Raw genomic sequence first — 22,661 nt, 5'->3', positions numbered from 1 at the left:
ATCGAATCAATATATAAATAAGTTTCATATATTCTAGTTTCAATCTAAATTTTCTGGAGATATTATTATTAAGTTACCATTAAGATTTTTTTAAAATTAGCTTAACAAAAAGAAATCAATCCGTCTGCTCGTAATAAACATATTTCATAATTTAAATGACATTTAACAATATCAATCATTATCTACATGCAAATCGTGCTAGAGATTAAGATTAATTAAAAAAGCATTGAATTCCAACTGTTAGAATTATATGGCTAATGTAAGAAGACATATTACACTGTTTTAGGTTTAAAAACTTTTTTTAAAAACCTACTACCCCGGAAATTTTTACAATTAACAATATAATAATATTATAAAACATTTTTAACATAATATATATATTTAAATGGTTGGAGCAATACATATATAATAAAAGGAGCTATAGTATTACATACTATATTGGCTTAAAGTCATTTGTTAAATAGGTTTATAAACTGAAATAATAAAATTGACTACTTAAAAAATGAAAAAACCTGGGAAATGGTGTACTGGAATTACATTAATCAAAAATTTATTTTGCACCTTTCTCACCAAACAATACGAGTCAAGAAAATATCAAAATGATCTTGACGTATTTATAGATAAATATTATTATTTCTATAACCTACTGGCTTATTTTATTTTGAATACGTAATATATTAATTTTCGTCATATATTAATGAGACAATAAATGTTTGATCTACATAATAAATTAAAGCCATATTGCAATGCTAGACTCATTAGTTTATCTTATTTATATTAAATATTAGTTTAATATTATGTCAATAAAACAGTTAACATATAACATATACGCGTTTACTCTTTAATGATCTTTATCTTTTAGGATTTGTTTATTATAAAAATAATTAAGGATTTGTTTATAAAATTAGTATAGAATAGAATATATATATATAATATATTGTAACATTTTAATTTTTAACTATATGCATATAAATTTTTATATTTACAAGCTATATTTACAAAGTATATTTTAAATCCTACTGAAACCATAATAATTTTCTCTGAAGGAAAAGATCACTATGCAATAATATATTAGAAAAAATTTAAGCCAAGAGGGTGCATTTTAAATAATTATCTAAACATCATAATAGGAAGAAAATTATACCTAAGAACAGAGAAAACGAAAAATTTGTAAAGGCATAACTAATTACCTTTCTGTGATAGACGTCCTACACAAGTGTAAAATTTATATTGTATGAAATTTTCACCTGTTTGGAAATACTGAGTTTAGGTAGATAACAAGTGTTACCTTCAAAGAAGGTGCGCAATCTAACAGAATTATTTGAAGGAATAATTAGTTGTTCTTTGAAAAATGCAAATAATTATAAATTTCAATAGATTTCTACTAATAAAGTAATAAAATTCTTGCACAGTAATTATCCTAGAAAATGAAAATATGACTATAGAAATTTTAGAACAGGTAACTTTCTTTATGAAACAAGTGCCAATTCAGACCTAAAGCAAAGCTGACTAATACATTTTCAACATAGTAATTCAGTTCTTATTACAGCTGTTAGTGAAATATAGTTTAATATAGTCTAAGTTTCTCAAAAAAAAAAAAATTGATAAATAATAAAAAATCTGTATAACACTAATTCTATACAGAACAATATCTCTCATTATTTCTCAGATATGAACCTCTAATTCTACCCGTGTTTTATCAATATTGAAGTATATAAATAATATACTTTTAAATTATACAATAAAAGCATCTAATGTGATTATTTTATTTTACAAAATATGCAACATTTATCTAAGTAAAGTCAGTAATCCAGAATCTGTACAGAATATATCGTTAAGGTTTATCGACTTCATAAATTAAAAGCAAAAAATACATGTGCATTACTTGCCACATACAATTTAATGTGACTAGTCACGCGATACCCCCATCTCCTCCATTTGTTTACTCGTATCTAAGGTCAACTAAAAATGTGCATCAATGAGTCAATAGTACGCTCCATACACATGAAATTCTTATAAATTATGTATCTAGTTATACTAGTATGTTAAAAGAACTTAATGTACTAATTAAGTAAAAGAAAAAAAATTTTAAGCTTACCTGTAGGTAAAATGGCGTTATTTTCACGACGCCAGGTGATTGTTGGCGTTGGATATCCACTGGCAAAGCATTCCATTTGCACTTCATTGCCCTCGCTTGCAACTAATGACTGAGTGGAATTATCAGATATGACTGGTGGTCGTCGTACTGAAAGTTTTACAGTACCCTTCACACTATGCGTCACGGACATAACTATTTGACAGGTATAGACGCCAGCATCAGTTTCTTGTATATCTTTTATTTGTAATTTATAAGTAGAAGAGTTTGGATCATAACGCATAGCAAAACGTGAGTCTTTTATAACCAGCGTAGAGCCAGTCGAAAGGAAGACAGGATCTGTATCAGTCTTAATCCAAAGCACGGTGTACTCTTTTGCATATTGAACGGAACAATCAAATTCCACTGTACCACCAATATCCTTAATTTGTTCCTGTGTTATATACGATATAGTTGGCGTACGTTGAGCATGCGTCCTTTGGACCAGCAACAGGCAGAGTGTGATAAGCACAGCGCAGGTGTTAGTACAACTTACCAACATATTTTTACTCTTAGCCAACATTATCACAAGTTGTTAAATTTTTAAAAAATTGTTTATCACTTTCTTACAAAATCGCTTAATATTTTTAAATTTTTAATAGAATTTTATCATTTAAATTATTGAATACTTTTTATAATTCTTGTACCACACCCTAAGCTGCTAATAAAGATTAATAAAAAAACGCTCTTACGTACAAGCTTTTGAGTCAAGAAATCACTTTGCACTTCAAATAATCGTTTTTCTCTTTCTTTACCACTTAAAACACGGATGCTGTTGGCTAGTTTTTCTAACTAATGATATTAGCTTCTCTTTTTCTTACTTAACGTTTCTATACCTTATGTCGTTTTAAGCCCAGTTTGTAAATAGCTTTCGTTAGCTTTGTTCGGCAAATACGTCTTTATGCGACAAACGTTATAAAGCGAATGCCAGTTGTTTTGAAACTCCTTCAAATTAAAGATAAATTCGCCTTCAGATATTTTCGCCGTAAATATTATTTTACGTTGCCACACTTTATCTGTATATGTACTTCAACCAAGTATATCACAAATATTTCTTCATAAATATTTTTATATGAAGAGAGATTTTCTACTAAATACATTATTTTAGACATAATATTCAAAGTAGATTTTAATGATTTTTATTTCAATTAATTAAAGAAATGTATATTGATGTTGAAACATTTTTTAAAAATATAATTAATATTTCAAATTAAAAATTTAAAATCAACATATATATATGAAGTGGTAGAAATTTAAATGAGCCATCTTCAAATGCTAATCATAAATATGATATTATATATACGACATCGTATTAGTAAATTTTAGTAAGTTTTTTATTTATTAAATAATATATTTAATTTTTAGGAAAGATAATAGTTAATATGATTTATTCGAACAATAAAATCGTATTATGCTGCAGCAGACTTAGTCATCAAAATACCCCGCTTCATTTTTGCAGAATTAATTTCATCCATATCCATCTGAGATCTTATTGCCAATAAGAAGTCTTTTGTATATTTAATGGGTTCTTCTTCAGTATTTTTATATTTGGTAGATGGATTCACTTGACGTGTGAAGAATCTTCTACGTTCACAAATTTCTTCTTTTGTTTTTAAAAGAGGCATAGCTAACTTACTTCGCCAAACACAATAGTCAGTAGTGTTAAAATGTGATTTTATCAATTCTGCAACATGTACACATTTTTCATAATTTGAGCATGATATTTTTATAAAATCAACATCATCACAAACAATAATTTCTACATTTCTATTTTCGCTTGCATTTGTGTTAACAATCCGTTCTACACCTTCACGACTTCTGTTAACCAAAGATCCAAAAGCGTCTGTGGTGCGGTTTAAGCTCGTGTCAGGTAAGTTCAAATTGTTACGATGTTCACCAGCAACTGGTGTTGGACGTAAATGTTTGGGTTTACCGGTTAAACTTTTAATTTTGCTTAAATATTCAATCTTTATAATTTGTGCTCTTATTTTTTCATCGACATTGTTTAATTTTTCAAACATATCATCTTCCACTTCAATATCTTTGGTCAATACTTTATCTTCTTTTAAATTACGTTCGATATTGGTGACACCATTTTCTTTTGAATTAACTTCTTTCAATAATGCTAACAGTCGTTTAGCTGAAACAGGTTTCTCTTTGATCACTGAAATTGATGTATTCATAACGTTTTTCTTTTTTTCTGCCAGATCATTTCTGATATCTGACTTAACTGCTACTGTTTGCACAGTTTTTTCATCATTTTTCATAATAAAAGAGGGAGTATCAACCCAACGATTATTGTACGAATCTAATAATTTAAGCATTTGAATTCTAACATTTAAACCAAAACGTTGATCTGTGGATGCCTTTTTCAAATCACAAAATAACTTATCCATCATTTGCACATCTTTACGCTCCAATTCAAGCCCATATAGCCCCATATTATATACAAAAGTTTCGAACTTTACAACATCAAGTAGACCACCTGATTTAATGATTGGCATTATTTCATTTACCAACTCCCTAAACTCACTTAATTTGAGAGTGGGAAACGCTATTTCTTTCAAACCGCGTGGCGGGACTGGATTAATTGACGAAATTGGTGCCATTTTATCTGAAATTATATAAATATTGCATATCATAATATAGCAATAAACACATTTTTTTAATTTACCAATATAAACGATTTTACAGAAAAACGAAAACAGTTAGCTAAACGCAACAATCAGCTTTACTAGAATCAAGTAAAACGGTATTTGCTTTGTAATAGATTAGTTACAAATTTGACAGTTTCCGTAGCCTAATTTGTTAGACAAAAATGTAATTGCTAAAGTGTTCGAATAAAAAGTTATATTTAAATAATTTTTATTATGCGTAAAATTTCAACAAAATAATTACATTTATATAATAATGAATTATTATTATAATGTATTCAAAAAGTAATAATTAATATTCTTATTATTATAAAATATACTTCATTTATATTAATATAAAGTATTACGTGTTCAGAAAATAATATTTTATAAGCATAAAACGACATTATTTAATTTATTTATTATATGCCTTACTCGAAATATTTGTAATTATGTATATGAGTTTGTGTTTATAAAATTATAATCGTTCAAACGAAAATCACACCCGGAGAATGAAGAAAATAACATTTACCAGTTTAAAAGAATGTGTGGTATATATTTGAATTGTCAATAAATTTGAGTAATTATAATTTCTAACATATTGTAGTTTTTAAAAATGTATGCAATACCATATATATCATTTAATTTCAAATATTTCCACCTTATAATTAGATAACTTCAGTAAACTTCAGTCATTAGAAAATAATAAAAAATGAATTCAATGAAATAAATTCATATTTTTTGCTTTCAAGACATGTACTATATACATGTCTATATACTACTTTTTAATAAAACTCTACTTTGTTGCTACTACTAATATCAGCTGTTAAAAAAAAAGTACGCCTTTCTTGCATTTATTATTATTTATTCAGATATCAGCACAAAGATAAAATCTGCAGTATTACAGCTCATATATTAGAGGGCAGAAGTTCTGTGATTTATAGATTTTAAATATATTTTATTGTTCTTGTAGTGATCAACTTTTTTTTAGAAATGTCAGAACGTTTTGATATTGAAAAAGTTGGACAAACTTTTCAAGATTCGTTACACGGTGAAGATGACATTCATTTGGGTGAATACTTACAAGCTTACGAAGAAATCAATAAGTATAAAATATAACAATTTTTTATAAATATGTATCTTAATTTTTAACTATGGTTTGATATTTTTTATTTTAGATTCTTTCAATTAATGGGCAGCGTATTTGGGTTTGTCAGTAGCGATGTACGTTCTAAAATTGACATATTGGAAGAGTTTCGGAGCAATGATGGCACTACAACGAACTTCAAAACTATAAAAACTATGATAGAATATGAAATTAATACTGATCTGCTAAAGGATAAAAACTATATATCAGGAAGTCGTACATTATTAAGGCTACACAGAGGGTTAGGTAAGAATGTATGAATATAGTAAGGCAAACATTTTGCAAAAACCAATTACATATAGTGAAAATCAGTTATTTATTTATAAAAGAGTACCTACTCTTAGCGTATATTTTTTATAAATAATTACTAAATTTATTATAAAATAATTATATTACAGAGAGTACCAGAAAATAAAAATTTCATTTGTAAAAATGAATAGTAATAAGAAAGTTTAGTATTTAATTAATCCAAATTTATGAAAATTTGCTAAATCTATTGTTAATTAATTTAAATCATATCTGATTATTTTTATATATTACAGAAGCTTTCTTGATACTACTGAAATTACTTTTTAATAATACTTAATGAAAACATTGCTCAAGCTGTTAAAATCATAGCACAAAAAGCTGATTTGCCGAATTCGGTATAATTAATCAATGTTCGAACAAATAAAAATAGTTGCACTTATCATTTTGATGCTTCAGAAAGCAGATAGCAAAATGGAAAATTTTTTCTAATTTGATATATGAGCATATATCTACATTGGTAGCAGCTCTTTCTTTGTGTATGTGCACACAACAGAAAAACTTAAAAAAAAAACTATTCATATTATAATTATAAAAAGGAAAACTAAAAAACTATTATTTTTGTAATTAAAATTTTTGTTGAACATTTTTCTTAGAAAAATATTTTTTATATATTAACATGTGGTTTCGAATTGTTGAACAGTTAATTTAAACTTCAAATAAAGTATTTACTAAAAAAGTAAAATACATTGTTAAACTTTTTGAAAAAATAATGGTTAATATATTTCGTATATAACAGTTTTTTTCAAACATTTTTTATATATTATTTTTCTTAATACATACTAAATGTGTTCCATTTATTATAAACAATTTATTTTTCAAATCTATAGCTAGTCTTAAGCTTAAATACCTTTGTATATCTCTTCAAAATACAATATTTACATGATATTTTATCCGTTTTGTTTTTCAGAATTTGTCTATGAATTTTTAAATCGTCTATCTGAACTTGAAGAACATGATAAACTACATAATTGTTCAAAAGAGGTGTACAACGATACACTCGGAAAGCATCATCCATGGATGATACGTAAAGGTGCTGTATTAGCTATGTACGCATTACCCACACAAGGAGAATTGCTCAAACGTGTTTGCGTCAATGTTCCTCGCGCAAAAGAAGTTCTACCTGACATGCTTAAAAATACCAAAACAGTTTACGAAAGAACAGATAGTCTATATACACATTTTGATTTACATGGTTTACCTTAAATATAAAAACGCAGCTTATTAAAATTCCAAATTTCTGCCAAAATTAGAAATATGTGAATTATTTAACTAATTAAATTCATTCCATTATATTCTTTAAATGTATGTATCTATCTTGTGTGCAATGTGGTTTATTATTTAAATGAAATTAATTATATGTAAAACTTCAAATTGTTATAGTATTCAGTACTAAATAATTGTCTTTAATGTTTTATTAAAAAAAACTGTATATATATTTGCAATGTTTTTTAACCAATGTAATCAAATTTCATTAAGCAGAAATATATGTTTATATTACTTAACAGCTTGGTATAAATTAAAAATAGTGACAGTATTGAAAGAAATATTCTATATTAATCTGTTAATAAGGTTTGATTTTTTTTGTTTTGTATTTCTTTACTGCTTTTAATTTAGAAGCAGTACAGTCAGAATCCTCGTTAGTAATTGGAGTCCAGAGGGACACAATACCAGTTTCTCCAGCTGTTAGTAAACATTTAGTCTGAAAAAAAAAGAAAGTTGAATCTGTCTAATGTATTTTAATGTCAGAACTTTACCTTCATATCATAAACACTTTCACGTACGATTTGTTTATTACCCTCAAAGTTAGATAATGGCACTAAGGTCTTATTAAATACATGCAATGAACGTAAAACTTCTCTGTAAATATAATAATTGTAACATTTTTAAAATTTTTCAATAATTATTTTACCCTTTGCGTAAATTGGTCCCAACTAAAAGAAACATATCATTATCAACCATATTGTGGACATTTATTATATTGCAGTTTGCAGGATTTGTACGCTTAATAGCTGTGCTAATAACAGGTCGTTCAAATTTACTAATTTCATCACCATCTTCGCATTTATAAAGCATAAAATCCGTATGAGTAATACAAGATATAATATCCTGCTCATAAACATTTTTATGCCTAAAATGTGTTTGTTTAAATTAAAGCAGAACTCAATTTAATTTTTAAATACAAACCAATTTAATCTATCAACGCTGCTTTCTGTGTTGATTGTAGTCAACAGTGCATCTTCTTCTGTCTCTTCCTTGATATTATATACATTTATGTAACCATCTGTAGAACCACTGCATAGTAAATCAGGGTCTCTTTCGTGAAAACGTATGCTTGTAATATCGTCTGTGTGACTTTCAAAATAACCACCCAACTTTCTTCGTTCACGTATATCAAAGAATAACAAAAATACATTATCTTGATATTTTTCTTTGCCGGCACAAAGAATACGACTATTTGCGTTACAATCAAAGCTAGTTATAGTTTTTGATGTAGAACTTTCTGAAGTTGTATCAAAAAGAGCTTGTTCCCTTTGTGCGCGCAAGTCAAAAAGACGCACATAACCATTTGTTGTGCCAACTAATAAACAATTTGATGTTTCATCTAGAAATCGTAAACCACAAACAGTGGAACCACTGCCTGGAGTTTGCGTAAAGTCCGAACGAAGAGCTGACAAACCACGCTCGGCAACAACGTCAAAGAGTTGAATCGTTCCATTTGATATTCCAGCTGCAGCTTTTGTAAAAGTACTAATTTATTCATGTGTTATTAACAGTTAAGTCCTATATATTTTAATTTACCTATCACTACACAAACTAAGTATATATTCTTTTTGTAGTGAGACCGCATATTCTTGAGCTAATTTATATTTAAATGGAAAAATTTTGTCCAACTCGTAATCTTCGCATATATCTCCATCTTCAAATGATTCTTCATTCTCCCCTTCTGAGCTCGAATTCTTCTCTTCTATAATAAATTTATGACTTATCTTCATTTTCATTCATAATTAAATCTTTTACCTTCTAAAAAACCGCTCAACTTTTCTGTTTTTATCATTTTTTCTATTTACCTAAAATGCGGCTCCTCATGTTATGTATGAAAGCAACACATGAATTGATAATCCAGGGTTTCATCGTAAATTTCGATTGTAGTAAAATTAATACCATTTTTAAACATAATTAGTACATATAAGAATAAACTAACAGAAAATTTATTGAATGGCTAGTATATTTACAATGAGTTCAAGTTGTACGATTATTTTGCATTCAAATGACAATAAATGCTATGCAATTGTTTTGCTGAATGGTTTATGTCAAATAAATAAAAAGCGTAATTGATTTGCACATTATATGAAATTATGATTAACAAAAACAAAAATATATATTTTGATCATTGCAATGTAATTTTAATGCCAGTTCATTTAAGCTGACATTAACTTAAACGAGTTATTCTCAATAAAACAGTCTACATGCTTAATTCTCATAATTAAGTATAATAAATATATTTTTGAAGCATATAATACAATACGGGGATTTCATATTTTTATATTTAGCAACTCAATTATGTACATTAGTAAATTAGCTAAATAGTTCTATAAAGCGTATGTTGTGTTGCTCTTACTATTATATTTACAACTGATTTTAACATGAAAGACAACAAATACACCTTTAAAACCAATATGCCGACATTGTGGATCGTTTATTTATTATATGATTGCTGGAGTTGCTGCAAGTCCCCTTATTCGCTTAAAAAGATTATTGTTAAAAGTTTATTGTCATGTTTCTTAATCATTTATTAAGGCTGTGTGCGAGTTCGAGTAAATTGATGGTAAATTGAAGGATATAGTAAATTATGTGGGTATGGTAGCGAAAGATGATATTTACCAGAATTTCGAGTAGGGTAATAAATAAGGTGTTACCATTGTGGAAATTTTATGAGATGTTTATAAAGTAAATAAATAAATTTGAAAACTATTAACCATATATAATATATAAGTACAATAAATAAATAAATAAATATTTATATAAGTGCAGTGCAAATAATTCCTAGGAAATTTCAATGTACTTTACCTCAATTTACTCGAACTCGCACACAGCTTAAGTTAGTTATATAAATATCTCAAATGTTTTTTAAAATAAATTTGTTTGAAAGCAATCATTTTTGTTTGGTTGCTGAATGAAATTATTGTATGTTATTACATTTTGCAACACTGTTTTGATAGTGAATACTGCAAAATGGCAACGCTATTGACTATTGTAAAAATGTCTGGTTTATTACCGTATTGAAAACGTTTTCACGCCGCTCAATAAAATCTTTTGCTTAAGGTTGTAAAATCGAATAATCTTATATTTTTAATAACAAAAAAGTTGATAATTATAATAACGACATATTAAAGGTACAATTTCATATGTAAGTTGCACTTATAAGAAACTGAAAAACTTAATGCTAATGTTCGCAAAAATCGCAGCCGGAAATTAATTTCGCCAAATTTTTTTTTACGAATATATATACCTAAATTACAAATATTATAATTTTACATTAATAAAAGTTTTGTACAAATATAAATTATGATATTGTGCATATAATCATAAATTTGTTTGCATATATAAAAATAATTAAATCTAACTATTTTAATCAATAGAGAACTTACATCTTAAAATAGGTAGCAATGTCGCTACCACCATATATGATACCGCCCAATCCATGGGCGGCACAACTAATGGCACAGCAGCAAGCGCAAGCATACGCTGTGGCTGCACAAGCTCAGCAGGCCCAATTGCACGCACAACAAATGGCTAATCAAATACAACAAATACCGCCTCCTGGTGCACCGCTTTCTGCATCTCTTAGCAATGGTATACAAACATCTGTAAATAGTGGTAATTCGCAACCACAGTTAGGCCAGGTGCCTATTCCAAAACCAGAAATAATTACCGAAGAGAAATTACAGGAAAAATCTCTAAAATGGCATCAATTGCAATCAAAACGTTTTGCAGAAAAACGAAAATTTGGTTTTGTTGATGCGCAGAAAGAAGATATGCCTCCAGAGCATATACGAAAAATTATTCGTGATCATGGTGATATGACATCAAGAAAATATCGTCACGATAAGCGTGTTTATTTAGGTGCACTAAAATACATGCCTCATGCAGTGTTAAAACTTCTAGAGAATATGCCTATGCCTTGGGAGCAGATACGTGATGTACAGGTATTATATCATATAACAGGTGCTATAACTTTTGTTAATGAAATACCTTGGGTAGTTGAACCTATTTACATTGCGCAATGGGGGTATGTGATTTCTTAGTTTAGTGTTTATTTGGAGAAATTATTCATATTTCTTTTTAGCACAATGTGGATAATGATGAGGCGTGAAAAGCGTGATCGAAGACACTTCAAACGCATGCGTTTTCCACCTTTCGATGATGAAGAACCACCACTGGATTATGCTGATAACGTTTTAGATGTTGAACCATTGGAAGCTATTCAAATTGATTTGGATTCAGAAGAAGACGGAGCAGTATACAAATGGTTCTATGAACATAAGCCATTAATTGGTTCTCCGTATGTATATACACAATATTAAAATATATATGTATTTTAAAATTTGTTGTTTGCAGTTATGTAAATGGTACTACTTATCGAAAATGGAATCTAACGTTACCACAATTAGCCACATTATATCGTTTAGCAAATCAGTTGTTGACTGATTTAGTTGACGATAACTTCTTTTACCTTTTTGATCCTAAAAGTTTCTTTACTGCAAAAGCGTTAAATATGGCTATACCTGGAGGTCCCAAATTTGAACCCCTTATTAAGGATCATAACGTTGGGTAAATACTTTCTAACATATATATGTGTGATATTACTTTAATACTGTTTTTTTTTTATTATTTTTACAGTGATGAAGATTGGAATGAATTTAATGACATCAACAAAGTCATTATACGACAGCCTATACGTACGGAATATCGTATTGCGTTTCCATATTTATACAACAACATGCCGCACTTTGTGCATCTCTCTTGGTAAGCTTAAATTCCACTTAGACTCGCAATACTCACTGTAAAAAATATGAAAAAGTTTAAATATATAAATTTTTTTAATCAAATTTCAGTGAAATATTAAACAAACCGCATAAGAAAATTACTACTAATGCGATAAAAATTTTCCAAATCGGCGCAAATATGTTTTGGTTATGATATTTGAACTTATTTCATAACCGCTAAATTTGCAAACAAATTTTAATGAAAACCAGATTTATATTAATAACAATATACTACTCATATAATATAATAATCAATAAGACGTTATGCCGAATCAGCATTTTTCATATATTTTTCATATAAGAAAAATTGACAATTTAAATGTGTATAGCATAAAGTTTATTAAATACTTGTTTATTTAGATATTTATTTTTTGTTTTTTACTTTTAATACTACTCTTATTTGTAGGTATCACACACCGAATGTGGTTTATATCAAAACTGAAGATCCTGACTTGCCAGCATTTTATTTCGATCCCTTGATTAATCCAATATCACATCGTCATGCCACTGTTAAAGTACAAGAACCGCTACCAGATGACGACGAAGATTTTTCTTTGCCTGAAGATTTGCAGCCATTTTTACAGGACACGCCACTATATACTGATAATACTGCAAATGGTATAGCGTTACTTTGGGCACCGCGGCCCTTCAATTTACGCTCCGGTCGATCAAGACGTGCTATTGATATACCTTTAGTTAAAAGTTGGTATAAAGAACATTGTCCACCTGGACATCCAGTAAAAGTCCGCGTTAGTTATCAAAAACTATTAAAGTATTATGTTTTAAATGCTTTAAAACATCGTAAACCGAAACCGCAAAAGAAAAGGTATTTATTAAAGGTAATTCTCTATTCTAATTGAAAACTAATGTGCTACATATTGTAGATATTTATTCCGTTCCTTTAAAGCTACAAAGTTTTTCCAAACAACCACTTTGGATTGGGTTGAGGCAGGATTGCAAGTGTGTCGCCAAGGTTATAATATGTTAAATTTATTAATACATCGTAAAAACTTAAATTATTTGCATTTGGATTATAATTTTAATTTAAAGCCCGTTAAGACATTAACCACAAAAGAACGTAAGAAGTCTCGTTTTGGCAATGGTAAGGTATTACAAATAGTAAAGTTAATTTGTGATTATAATTTTTAAATTTTTAGCTTTTCATTTGTGTCGTGAAATTTTGCGTTTAACGAAGCTCATTATTGATTCACACGTACAATACCGCCTCAACAATGTTGACGCCTTTCAATTAGCTGATGGCTTACAATATATATTTGCACATGTGGGCCAACTTACAGGAATGTATCGGTACAAATACAAACTTATGCGACAAATCCGCATGTGCAAGGATTTAAAACATCTTATTTATTATCGTTTTAATACGGTATATAAACTTAAAATGAGATAATATTTTAAGGTAATGAAATTTTCTTTTTATTTTCAGGGTCCTGTTGGCAAAGGTCCTGGTTGCGGATTTTGGGCACCGGGTTGGCGTGTATGGCTCTTTTTCATGCGTGGAATCACGCCTCTACTTGAACGTTGGTTAGGAAATTTACTTTCCCGACAATTTGAAGGACGTCACTCTAAAGGCGTAGCCAAAACTGTTACCAAGCAACGCGTAGAATCGCATTTCGACTTGGAGTTAAGAGCATCTGTTATGCACGATATTGTAGATATGATGCCAGAAGGTATTAAGCAGAACAAAGCGCGTACTATATTGCAACACTTATCAGAAGCTTGGCGTTGTTGGAAGGCCAATATACCATGGAAAGTACCGGGGTTGCCAATACCAATTGAAAATATGATTTTACGTTATGTTAAAATGAAAGCTGATTGGTGGACAAATACAGCCCATTACAATCGTGAACGTATTAGACGAGGTGCGACTGTAGATAAAACAGTTTGTAAAAAAAATTTGGGGCGCCTGACACGTTTATATCTTAAAGCTGAACAAGAACGCCAACATAATTACCTAAAAGATGGACCGTACATATCACCTGAGGAAGCTGTAGCTATATATACAACAACAGTTCATTGGTTGGAGTCACGTCGTTTCGCACCCATACCATTCCCACCACTTTCATATAAGCATGACACAAAACTGCTAATCTTAGCACTTGAACGCTTAAAAGAAGCTTATAGCGTTAAATCGCGTCTTAATCAAAGTCAACGTGAAGAATTAGGACTTATTGAGCAAGCTTACGATAATCCACATGAAGCTCTATCTCGTATTAAGCGTCATTTACTTACACAACGTGCATTTAAAGAGGTTACTTGATCATTTTTTCAGTTCGTTTCAATTCTTTGATTTCTAAATTTTATTTTATTTTGTATTATTTAGGTTGGTATCGAATTCATGGACTTATATAGCCATTTAATACCGGTTTATGATGTGGAACCTTTAGAGAAAATAACTGATGCTTATCTAGATCAGTATCTGTGGTACGAAGCAGATAAACGTCGTTTATTCCCACCATGGATCAAACCTAGTGATACCGAACCTCCACCATTGTTAGCTTATAAATGGTGCCAAGGTACTTTTAAACGCATTTTCTTCTTAGCATCGTATTGACGAGTTTATTTGCCGAGTTTATCTCACGAGATTCATATGCACTTCATGTGTGTGATTTGTGGCAAAGTGATTAGTATTTGAAATCCCCTTGTTGCAAACCTCACGCTTGTGGTTCTTTCAAACAACGTTTAATATTTCAAGGCAAAATTACCTTATTATTTATTTGTTAAGTAACTTATTTCAATGTCTCTAATTGTCTGATCATACAACAGTTTTATGTATATAATTTAATTAATAGTTTTATTGCTTCAATTTCTTTAGGAATCAACAATCTTCAAGAGGTTTGGGATGTTAATGAGGGCGAATGCAATGTTCTTCTAGAATCACGCTTCGAAAAACTTTATGAGAAAATTGACTTGACTTTACTTAATCGTTTGTTACGTCTAATTGTTGATCATAACATTGCCGATTATATGACAGCCAAAAACAATGTTGTTATTAATTATAAGGATATGAATCATACAAACAGTTATGGCATTATACGCGGATTACAATTTTCATCGTTTATAACACAATATTATGGTTTGGTGTTAGACTTGCTTGGTCTTGGCTTACACCGTGCAAGTGAAATGGCTGGTCCGCCACAAATGCCAAATGATTTTCTCACTTTTCAAGATACTGTTACAGAAACAGCTCATCCAATTCGACTATACTGTCGTTATGTAGACCGTATTCACCTTTTCTTCAGGTTTACAGCAGAAGAGGCACGTGATTTGATACAACGCTACTTAACTGAACACCCAGATCCAAATAATGAGAATATTGTTGGTTACAATAATAAAAAATGTTGGCCTCGCGATGCACGAATGCGTCTTATGAAACATGACGTTAATCTGTAAGCTTAACAATTGATTTTATAATGATTCCATTAATGAATATTCAATTTTATCATTCTTAAAGTGGACGTGCAGTTTTCTGGGATATTAAAAATCGACTTCCCCGTTCGGTTACTACAATTAATTGGGAAAATACTTTTGTTTCAGTTTATTCTAAAGATAATCCAAATCTGCTTTTCAATATGAGCGGTTTCGAATGCAGAATTTTGCCAAAGGTACTTAATGTTGTATATTATACCTTCCCTTAATATCGTATAAACTCTTACGTTTTCAGTGTCGCACTCAAAATGAGGAATTCACACATCGGGATGGTGTTTGGAATTTACAAAACGAAGTAACTAAAGAACGTACGGCACAATGTTTCCTACGTGTTGATGACGAATCATTAGGACGTTTTCACAATCGTGTTCGTCAAATTTTAATGGCATCTGGTTCCACGACATTTACAAAAGTAATATATAAATATTAATAGTTTTACCTTGTGCAGTCATAAAAAGAACTTTCAATTTGCAGATTGTAAACAAATGGAATACTGCATTAATAGGTCTAATGACGTATTTCCGTGAAGCGGTTGTAAATACGCAAGAGCTTTTGGATTTGCTTGTTAAATGTGAAAACAAAATTCAAACACGTATAAAAATTGGTCTTAATTCGAAAATGCCCTCGAGATTTCCACCTGTTGTGTTTTATACTCCCAAAGAGTTGGGTGGATTAGGTATGTTGAGTATGGGTCACGTGCTTATACCCCAGTCTGATCTTAGATGGTCCAAGCAAACAGATGTGGGAATAACACATTTCCGTTCTGGTAAGTTCTAATTAAATATTACTTACTCTTAATAAGTAGTTAAATAAAAATATTTATTTATCTTAGAGATAATCTTAGATCTAAATCTTAGATTATCTTAGAGTGATATATTTCAAAAAGCTCTTAAATATTCTTTGTAGTTAATGTATTTTATTTGTTATGGCTTTAAGGTATGTCTCATGATGAGGATCAATTAATTCCGAATTTGTATCGTTACATACAACCATGGGAAAGTGAATTTATCGATTCTCAACGCGTTTGGGCTGAATACGCACTTAAACGACAAGAAGCAAATGCACAAAACCGTCGTTTAACTTTAGAGGATCTTGAAGACAGTTGGGACCGTGGCATACCACGCATTAATACGCTTTTCCAAAAAGATCGACATACTCTAGCTTACGATAAAGGTTGGCGTATACGTACTGAATTTAAACAATATCAAGTACTTAAACAAAATCCTTTCTGGTGGACCCATCAGCGCCATGACGGAAAATTGTGGAATTTGAATAATTATCGTACTGATATGATACAAGCGCTAGGAGGCGTGGAAGGTATATTGGAACATACACTCTTTAAGGGTACATATTTCCCAACATGGGAAGGTTTATTCTGGGAAAAGGCTTCTGGATTTGAAGAATCTATGAAATACAAAAAATTGACTAATGCACAACGTTCTGGTTTGAATCAAATTCCCAATCGCCGTTTTACACTTTGGTGGTCGCCCACAATCAACCGTGCTAATGTCTATGTCGGTTTTCAGGTACAACTGGATTTAACTGGTATTTTTATGCACGGTAAAATTCCCACATTAAAAATTTCGCTTATTCAAATATTTCGTGCACATTTATGGCAAAAAATTCATGAATCTATTGTTATGGATTTGTGTCAGGTTTTTGATCAAGAATTAGATGCACTTGAAATTGAAACAGTACAAAAGGAAACAATTCATCCGCGTAAATCGTATAAAATGAATTCATCATGTGCGGATATTTTGCTTTTCCCAGCCTATAAGTGGAATGTTTCAAGACCTTCACTGCTAGCAGATTCTAAAGATACCATGGATAATACAACCACACAAAAATATTGGCTGGATATACAGCTACGTTGGGGTGATTATGATTCCCATGACGTGGAACGGTATGCACGTGCCAAATTTCTTGACTATACAACAGATAATATGTCAATTTATCCATCGCCTACAGGTGTACTAATTGCCATTGATTTAGCATATAATTTGCATTCAGCTTATGGCAATTGGTTCCCAGGTTGTAAAACACTTATACAACAAGCGATGGCCAAAATAATGAAAGCGAATCCAGCTTTGTATGTACTACGTGAACGTATACGCAAAGCATTGCAATTGTATTCTTCAGAACCCACTGAACCTTATTTGAGTTCACAAAATTATGGTGAACTCTTCTCAAACCAAATTATTTGGTTCGTTGATGATACAAATGTATACCGCGTAACTATTCACAAGACGTTTGAAGGTAATTTAACAACGAAACCCATTAATGGAGCAATTTTCATTTTTAATCCACGTACGGGTCAACTGTTTTTGAAAATTATTCATACATCGGTATGGGCTGGCCAAAAACGTTTAGGCCAGTTGGCAAAATGGAAAACAGCTGAAGAAGTTGCTGCTTTGATTCGTTCACTGCCCGTAGAAGAACAACCAAAGCAAATTATCGTGACACGTAAAGGCATGTTGGATCCACTTGAAGTTCATTTATTAGATTTTCCGAATATTGTAATTAAAGGTTCTGAACTTCAATTACCATTCCAGGTAAGTGTCTTATTAAAATTTATTGAAAAAAGTTATTTAACTTTTTATTTTACAGGCTTGTCTTAAAGTGGAGAAATTCGGTGATCTTATACTTAAAGCTACTGAACCTCAAATGGTTTTGTTCAATTTATATGATGATTGGCTTAAAACCATATCCTCATACACTGCTTTCAGTCGTTTAATTTTGATATTGCGCGCACTTCATGTTAATACTGAACGTACGAAAATCATATTAAAGCCAGACAAAACGACAATAACCGAGGCACATCATATTTGGCCAACGTTAACCGATGAAGAATGGATAAAAGTTGAAGTTCAACTTAAAGATTTAATTCTTGCTGATTACGGTAAAAAGAATAATGTTAACGTGGCCTCACTGACGCAATCTGAAATCCGTGATATAATACTTGGTATGGAAATCAGCGCGCCCTCAGCCCAGCGTCAGCAAATTGCTGAAATTGAAAAACAAACAAAGGAACAAAACCAATTGACTGCAACTACTACGAGAACGACGAATAAACATGGCGATGAAATTATTACCTCAACTACATCCAATTATGAAACGCAAACTTTCAGCTCCAAAACAGAATGGCGCGTACGTGCTATTTCAGCAACAAATTTACACTTGCGTACGAATCATATCTACGTGAGCTCAGATGACATTAAGGAAACTGGATATACGTATATATTACCAAAGAACATACTGAAAAAGTTTGTTACTATATCGGATTTGCGTGCACAGATTGCGGGATATTTGTATGGCGTCAGTCCACCAGATAATCCTCAGGTATAAAAATTTATATTTTTATTTTTTTATAACTAAAATGAAACTGTATGTATGATTTCAGGTAAAAGAAATACGCTGCATTGTCATGCCACCACAATGGGGTACGCACCAAACGATCAATCTGCCAAACACGTTACCAACCCATCAATACCTCAAAGATATGGAACCATTAGGTTGGATACATACTCAACCAAATGAATTGCCACAATTATCACCGCAAGATATAACAACACATGCTAAAATTATGCAAGAAAATTCTACGTGGGACGGTGAAAAAACAATTGTCATCACTTGCTCATTTACACCGGGTTCTTGTTCGCTAACAGCTTACAAACTAACACCTTCTGGTTTTGAGTGGGGCTCTAAAAACACCGACAAGGGCAACAATCCCAAAGGTTATTTACCGTCACATTATGAACGAGTACAAATGTTGTTATCAAACAAATTTCTTGGGTTCTTTATGGTGCCTGCACAGGGCAGCTGGAATTATAATTTCATGGGTGTACGTCATGACGCAAATATGAAGTATGAATTACAATTAGCAAATCCAAAAGAATTCTATCATGAAGTTCATCGCCCATCTCATTTCCTCTTATTCTCTAACTTAGAAGATGGTGGTGATGGTGCAGGCGCAGATAGGGAGGATGTATATGCTTAAGTATTTAATGTGTGTTTTAATTTTTAATTTGAATTGATGTGTTTTATTTTCTTCTAATAAAAAAGTCACTTTAAACTTAGATTAAGATTATCAAATTAGAATAAGAAATAGTTTAGTTTATAAATTTTAGGATTCTGACATTTTTTTGACATTTAATCAAATATTGCAGTCAAATTAAAAATGTATTCAGTAAGCATTTTAAAAATCTGATGTGTTATAACAAAAACCCTACCATTTTTGAAATTCAAATAGTTTCGTATAAACTTATTTTTGGAAGTAAACTATTTTTTTAAACTAAATAAAATATTGTTATCATAAACTTAATTGTTTAAATAATAATTGGAATAATAAATTAATTGATTAATGCTATAATTAAATCTGTATATAAATATTATTATTATATTGAGGCTAGTTCAGTCAGTGCACTGGAGCACTTTTACTCTCTATTAACTACGAGGTTGCTTCATAACCTTTTCTTCTTTACGCCTTAAATTGATTATTGTTTATCACTTCATCAGACTAAGCAATAACTGACCTCAGATGTGCATACATCCCCTGTATCCATTCTGAGATTCGGATAAGCATGGATAAGCAATTCAGACAAACAGAAACTTTCATTAATGTTATAGCCGAATCTTGCGTATCCGGTAGCTAAAAACTATATCTCATACTGATCTCATATAGATGGGACGAGATAACACAAGCTCTTAAAAGACCGAACAGTAACGTTGCTCTACCGTCTTTGATGGGTTTGATGTGGAACCTACATTGCTATTAACAATAACGGTGTGGTTGTTACATTGTTGTAGTTTGGTAAAACTTATGAGTAAGTGTAAAGGATAGGTTAAAGAAGCTTGCTACCTATATTAGATTTAAACAAATAAATTGATATCATAATATGCATATACATAAGAATCTTTTAGTTTGGAGTTTTATTCATCTAATAGGGGCTTATATATATATCCATTTCCTTAGATATCGCTTTTTTAGACTTGTCTTATGATGTAACAATAATCACCACAACATAATAATACTTGCAAGAAAGTGTTTGAGATCCAAGTAGGGAGCTTTACATCGATTAAACATCACATTTTGCAATTATTCAATATTGCCATGGTTTTTCATATATTTTTTTTATGTTTCAGAAATTGTGTCAATGTACAATACGCAAATTTTTATATATATTAATACATATTTATTTGAGCTGTAAAATGTTATAAAAATAATTCATAGATACAATAAATTTTAAAATAAAAAAATGTTCAGCTATGAAGCACACACAAGTTCCTTTAAAGTTTTTTATAATGTAAATGTGATTTTGTATTTGATTTCACACAATTTAGGTACTTAAATTTGTTGCAAAATTATTATTTTTAATAAATCGATGTTGTTTGAATTATTTGGCTTATAATGTAAACGTTCAATACACAAGGTAAGCAGATGGCAGCAAATATATCATGAACATTTCCACAGTACAACGGCAAGATTACCTCCAAAGAAAAGATACAAAATATTTTTCGTTTCATATGAGACTTCAAAACCGAAGCCCTCTCCAACTATAGCATGCCAGTAAATACCGAATTTCTTATCCATTGCTTCTTTAATAATTCGAGCAGCTTGCTGAAATATGTTTTTTTTTTAGTTTTGTAAGAAAGATGAAGCCTGAAAGAGTTTGAATATTTTCGCACTTACCTCATAGTTCGATGAGTACTTCTCACATGCAGTAATGCTTAGCTCAATTGCCTCCGTGCGCATTTCTTCATTCATATCTGAATACTATAAGTAAAAACAATAACAATAATATAAATAACATATAAGATTAAGTATATCTTCGTAATTTCAGAACCTTAACTAAGGGATACACATGAACTATTTTCTTGTCTGTTTCCTTATCTGCATTGCCAGTGTCTTCAGCCATAGTTTTTACAACTTTAAATTTTAATAACTAATGTAATTTTTTATTGTATTTTAATTTACAACAAAATAATTTCGAAATTTTCTTTGACAGTAGAATATTAACATAAAAATATCAAAATATTTTTGAATGTTTTTCTTTTTTTTCATGTGCGTTGTGTTGTCGGTTTGCTCAATTATCCTCCATAATTTATGTCCACAAACAAACTGATTTTTAAAAAGAAGTTTTATTTGCAACATCTTGTATAAAAAATCGCGCATGCGTTTCCGTTTCCTTAAATTTATATCCTTTAACTATTAAACCGGGTTAAAATAGTGAAATGGCGAACCATGGAACTCAAGGAAAAGAGTAGGGTTCCACTTTCAATTACATCACATTTTTTTAAAAACTCTTGAATAGTTTGAGTTTTTTGCGCCTTTCTTAAATTATTAATAATTTAAAAAAATATTCAAATTGTAAAATAATATAATATGTCTTCAACTCATCTTTACGGAACCCTTTCGAAACTATTACTTTCGCAGAGCACTTATGACACTTATGTGTCATAATTTTCTACTTCGTGAATGCTGTATAAAATAGATATAATGATGGTTAAAAGAAAAAGTAACAATTGGGTGCCTGTCTGTCTACAGTCTTATGAGCTGTCTCCTTTGCAAATCAACAATTCAACCCTCTTTATATAAAATTGAATAACATTTGAAGCTCATAAACGCAACACAAACGTTCAAAATCATTTTTGCATACATCAATTGACTTCATCCACTTGAATTGACATTAAAATAAGAAGGATAGAAGTATAGTAGCATCCAGGACCCGACCAATTAGTTAAAGCCGGTGTCGCTAAATTGTCAAATATTATATTTAATACGTAAGGAAATAAAATCACTTTAAACCAAAAATTTTGTTCAATTATTCACCAACGATTTTATACTTCAAATGATAAAATATTTAATAAATAGACATTTTTAGGTTAATCTGGTCTTTTTTTGGAATACAAATCAAATATATTAGTATATGCCAACATTTTCAGAG

The 22,661-nt window shown here is 30.2% G+C and overlaps 6 protein-coding genes across 8 annotated transcripts; 2 read left to right on the top strand and 4 right to left on the bottom strand.

The window, feature by feature from the left end:
* Nucleotides 1–1,760: 1,760 nt before the first annotated feature.
* Nucleotides 1,761–3,224, bottom strand: LOC119680147 (lachesin-like). The gene has a single exon (XM_038092830.1). It carries the CDS (start codon nt 2,655–2,657, stop codon nt 2,064–2,066), a length of 594 nt encoding a protein of 197 aa, XP_037948758.1. The 5' UTR covers nt 2,658–3,224; the 3' UTR covers nt 1,761–2,063.
* A 226-nt stretch (nt 3,225–3,450) lies between these two features.
* Nucleotides 3,451–4,916, bottom strand: LOC119680142. The gene is made up of 2 exons (XM_038092824.1): nt 4,809–4,916; nt 3,451–4,748 (listed from the first exon to the last, which is right to left on the bottom strand). The coding sequence occupies exon 2, from the start codon at nt 4,741–4,743 to the stop codon at nt 3,544–3,546; it is 1,200 nt and encodes a 399-aa protein (XP_037948752.1). The 5' UTR covers nt 4,744–4,748; nt 4,809–4,916; the 3' UTR covers nt 3,451–3,543.
* A 713-nt stretch (nt 4,917–5,629) lies between these two features.
* On the top strand, nt 5,630–7,682 carry LOC119680146 (ceramide-1-phosphate transfer protein). Of its 2 annotated transcripts, XM_038092829.1 has the most exons (4): nt 5,630–5,700; nt 5,759–5,873; nt 5,946–6,160; nt 7,131–7,682. In XM_038092829.1, exons 2-4 carry the CDS (start codon nt 5,761–5,763, stop codon nt 7,424–7,426), a joined length of 624 nt encoding a protein of 207 aa, XP_037948757.1. In that variant the 5' UTR covers nt 5,630–5,700; nt 5,759–5,760; the 3' UTR covers nt 7,427–7,682. The 2 variants fall into 2 exon arrangements, with proteins under 2 accessions (XP_037948757.1, XP_037948756.1); XM_038092828.1 differs by having other exon boundaries at nt 5,633–5,873; nt 7,131–7,681.
* Nucleotides 7,683–7,760: 78 nt separating this feature from the next.
* LOC119680139 (WD repeat-containing protein 89) lies at nt 7,761–9,426 on the bottom strand. 2 transcript variants are annotated; one of them, XM_038092817.1, is made up of 6 exons: nt 9,242–9,426; nt 9,023–9,188; nt 8,408–8,971; nt 8,133–8,351; nt 7,978–8,080; nt 7,761–7,922 (listed from the first exon to the last, which is right to left on the bottom strand). In XM_038092817.1, exons 1-6 carry the CDS (start codon nt 9,276–9,278, stop codon nt 7,785–7,787), a joined length of 1,227 nt encoding a protein of 408 aa, XP_037948745.1. In that variant the 5' UTR covers nt 9,279–9,426; the 3' UTR covers nt 7,761–7,784. The 2 variants fall into 2 exon arrangements, with proteins under 2 accessions (XP_037948745.1, XP_037948746.1); XM_038092818.1 differs by lacking the exon at nt 9,242–9,426 and having other exon boundaries at nt 8,408–8,957; nt 9,023–9,173.
* A 1,055-nt stretch (nt 9,427–10,481) lies between these two features.
* On the top strand, nt 10,482–19,958 carry LOC119680130 (pre-mRNA-processing-splicing factor 8). Its single transcript, XM_038092806.1, has 17 exons — nt 10,482–10,631; nt 10,864–11,513; nt 11,571–11,786; nt 11,843–12,055; nt 12,125–12,250; nt 12,677–13,096; nt 13,155–13,372; nt 13,428–13,654; nt 13,715–14,539; nt 14,612–14,804; nt 15,104–15,677; nt 15,743–15,893; nt 15,953–16,129; nt 16,192–16,483; nt 16,654–18,269; nt 18,325–19,056; nt 19,118–19,958. The coding sequence occupies exons 2-17, from the start codon at nt 10,891–10,893 to the stop codon at nt 19,712–19,714; spliced, it is 7,200 nt and encodes a 2,399-aa protein (XP_037948734.1). The 5' UTR covers nt 10,482–10,631; nt 10,864–10,890; the 3' UTR covers nt 19,715–19,958.
* A 968-nt stretch (nt 19,959–20,926) lies between these two features.
* On the bottom strand, nt 20,927–21,710 carry LOC119680148 (dynein light chain 4, axonemal). The gene is made up of 3 exons (XM_038092831.1): nt 21,561–21,710; nt 21,407–21,490; nt 20,927–21,334 (listed from the first exon to the last, which is right to left on the bottom strand). Exons 1-3 carry the CDS (start codon nt 21,630–21,632, stop codon nt 21,170–21,172), a joined length of 321 nt encoding a protein of 106 aa, XP_037948759.1. The 5' UTR covers nt 21,633–21,710; the 3' UTR covers nt 20,927–21,169.
* Between the last annotated feature and the right edge of the window lie 951 nt (nt 21,711–22,661).

Source organism: Teleopsis dalmanni, chromosome 2 (genome assembly GCF_002237135.1).
Source record: "Teleopsis dalmanni isolate 2A chromosome 2, ASM223713v2, whole genome shotgun sequence".
Lineage (NCBI taxonomy): Eukaryota > Metazoa > Arthropoda > Insecta > Diptera > Diopsidae > Teleopsis > Teleopsis dalmanni.
The sequence above is the reverse complement of the archived record's forward strand: the minus strand, read 5'-3'. Positions and strand labels throughout refer to the sequence as shown.